Source organism: Spinacia oleracea, chromosome 1, assembly GCF_020520425.1.
Source record: "Spinacia oleracea cultivar Varoflay chromosome 1, BTI_SOV_V1, whole genome shotgun sequence".
Lineage (NCBI taxonomy): Eukaryota > Viridiplantae > Streptophyta > Magnoliopsida > Caryophyllales > Amaranthaceae > Spinacia > Spinacia oleracea.
The window spans coordinates 67471336-67473542 of record NC_079487.1 but is presented as its reverse complement, the minus strand read 5'-3'; the positions used below and the strand labels follow the sequence as shown (position 1 = coordinate 67473542).

Genomic DNA, 2207 nt, shown 5'->3' with positions numbered 1-2207 from the left:
TGTAAAACATGTTTGACATAAAACTTTTGAGATGGTGGTGTACTATATTCTTTAATTAGTCTCATATACTCCAAATGTAATTAAAAAATGGCAAATTTGTCAAAAACTACCTTATAAAATATGATTTTTGCGAAAAACTACCTTATAAAAAAAATGTTGTAATAAACTACCTTATAAAAAATTTATGTTGTAAGATACTACCTTTTCCCAAATTACGAACGTTTGATTGAAATTTCGGGATTGACTTTACCATATATATGTCACGTGCCATTTAATTACGTCTTTCCCGTTAGATGTCGCGTAATATGCACCTAGTAAAGTCAACGTCGTAATTTTGAATTAATGCTCATAATATGGCCAAAGGTAGTATCTTACAACATAAAATTTTTATAAGGTAGTTTATTACAACATTTTTTTTATAAGGTAGTTTTTCGCAAAAATCATATTTTATAAGGTAGTTTTTGACAAATTTACCTTAAAAAATTTGTATTGCATATACCCGTTATTATTAGCACAAACTTCTCTATATGGAATATGTAATGACAAAATAACTACGTAGTATACATATCCTGGTGTATAATATACATGTTGCATCTTATTAATTTTTTGAATTTAACTAGCAGATGTCTCGACAAGGCAATGATGATTGACGACAAAGATTTATCGATGAAATCCAAAAATCCATGGCGGCTTTGCTCAGTAAAGAAAGTGGAAGAAGTAAAGCTTATAATTCGATTGTTACCAATTTGGATATGCACCTTTGCATACGCTATAATAGTAGCACAAGTACATACCTTCTTTATCAAGCAAGCTAGCACCATGAATCGATCAATTGGCCATAAGTTTGAAATTCCACCTGCTTATCTTCAAGTCATCCCTGGGTTTACTATCCTAGTTTGTGTTCCTCTCTATGATATACTCTTTGTTCCTAGTATGAGAAATCTCACTAAAACCCCCCTCAGGTATGACTTTTATCTTTTAACATGTTCTTGTGTTAATCAATCTTTCGATTTAATTAATTAGTTATAACAATCTAAAGTGATGATCGATCCTCATAAAAAAGTAAAGGAAAAATTGATAAAGGCAGTCTCAACTATGGACGTTTATTTCTTAATTATGTGAATTGGGTTTATTTGTCCAGGCATAAACACACTCCAGAGTCCAGAGGATCGGCATTGGGTTGGGACTATCCATACTCACCATTATAATAGCAGCTCTAGTAGAGTCAATGCGGATAAGTATAGCTAGTAATTAAGCATGGAATCATCGACGATCCAAAGGAAATAGTTCCCATGAGCGTAGGATGGTTAGTCCCACAATTTGTAGTGATGGGACTTAGTGATATGTTTACATATGTTGGAATGCAAGAATTATTTTATGATCAAATGCCAGATGACATGCGAAGCATAAAGCATTGGTTCTGCCTTGACTAATGGTGCAATAGGTGTTGGAGCTCTCATGAGTAGCGTCATTATAACTGCTGTTCAAGGGATGACTTCCAAGTGGAAATATCCATGGTTGGTTAATAATCTAAATCGCGCTCATCTTGATCAATTTTACTGGGTTCTGGCTGGATTATGTGCTCTGGATTTGGTCATTTATGTATTTGCTGCTAAATGGTTTGTGTGGAAGAATACTAATTAAGCTTCATCAAATTGTTTGTGGATCACAAAAATATGCATATGTAGAAATAATCTTTACCTATTCTACCTAAAATATGGGGTTTGTGCGTACATTTGCAAAACAAATATTATTAATTTGAATGAAACAATTTCCAAAGGTTTGTTTTTCTAGTTTTACCATAGATTTTTTACTCTAATACGACTAACAAATTGAATACATATATAGTTTCTCTTCATCTTTTACTTGGAATTTCAGTTATTTATGTACAACATACATTAATTTTTAACTCTTCAACACTCTCAACATGGCATTTTTAAGTATATTTTTCAACATTTTGTTAGTCTTTCTCGAACCAAATGTGGTAGAAAAGTTGAGCAGATTTAGATTCCAAGGGTTGTAGACACACATTTGGCGGAGCTTCACAATATTGAAATTGCACGAATTTAATAGGATCAAATACTAACCTTACATAAATCGGCTTGCACATCATTCAGATTGGATCTTCATGTCTCTAGTTGGAAAGGGGAAAAGAAAACAAAATGACAAATTAGTAAGCTTGGCCTGCCTGGGCCAGGCCCCGCCAA

General features: G+C 33.0%; 1 protein-coding gene across 1 annotated transcript; it reads left to right on the top strand.

Annotated features, from left to right (window-relative positions):
- The first annotated feature begins 471 nt into the window (after positions 1–471).
- Positions 472–1737, top strand: LOC130462847 (protein NRT1/ PTR FAMILY 5.4-like). Its single transcript, XM_056831814.1, has 2 exons — positions 472–962; positions 1142–1737. The coding sequence occupies exons 1-2, from the start codon at positions 586–588 to the stop codon at positions 1206–1208; spliced, it is 444 nt and encodes a 147-aa protein (XP_056687792.1). The 5' UTR covers positions 472–585; the 3' UTR covers positions 1209–1737.
- Positions 1738–2207: the final 470 nt, after the last annotated feature.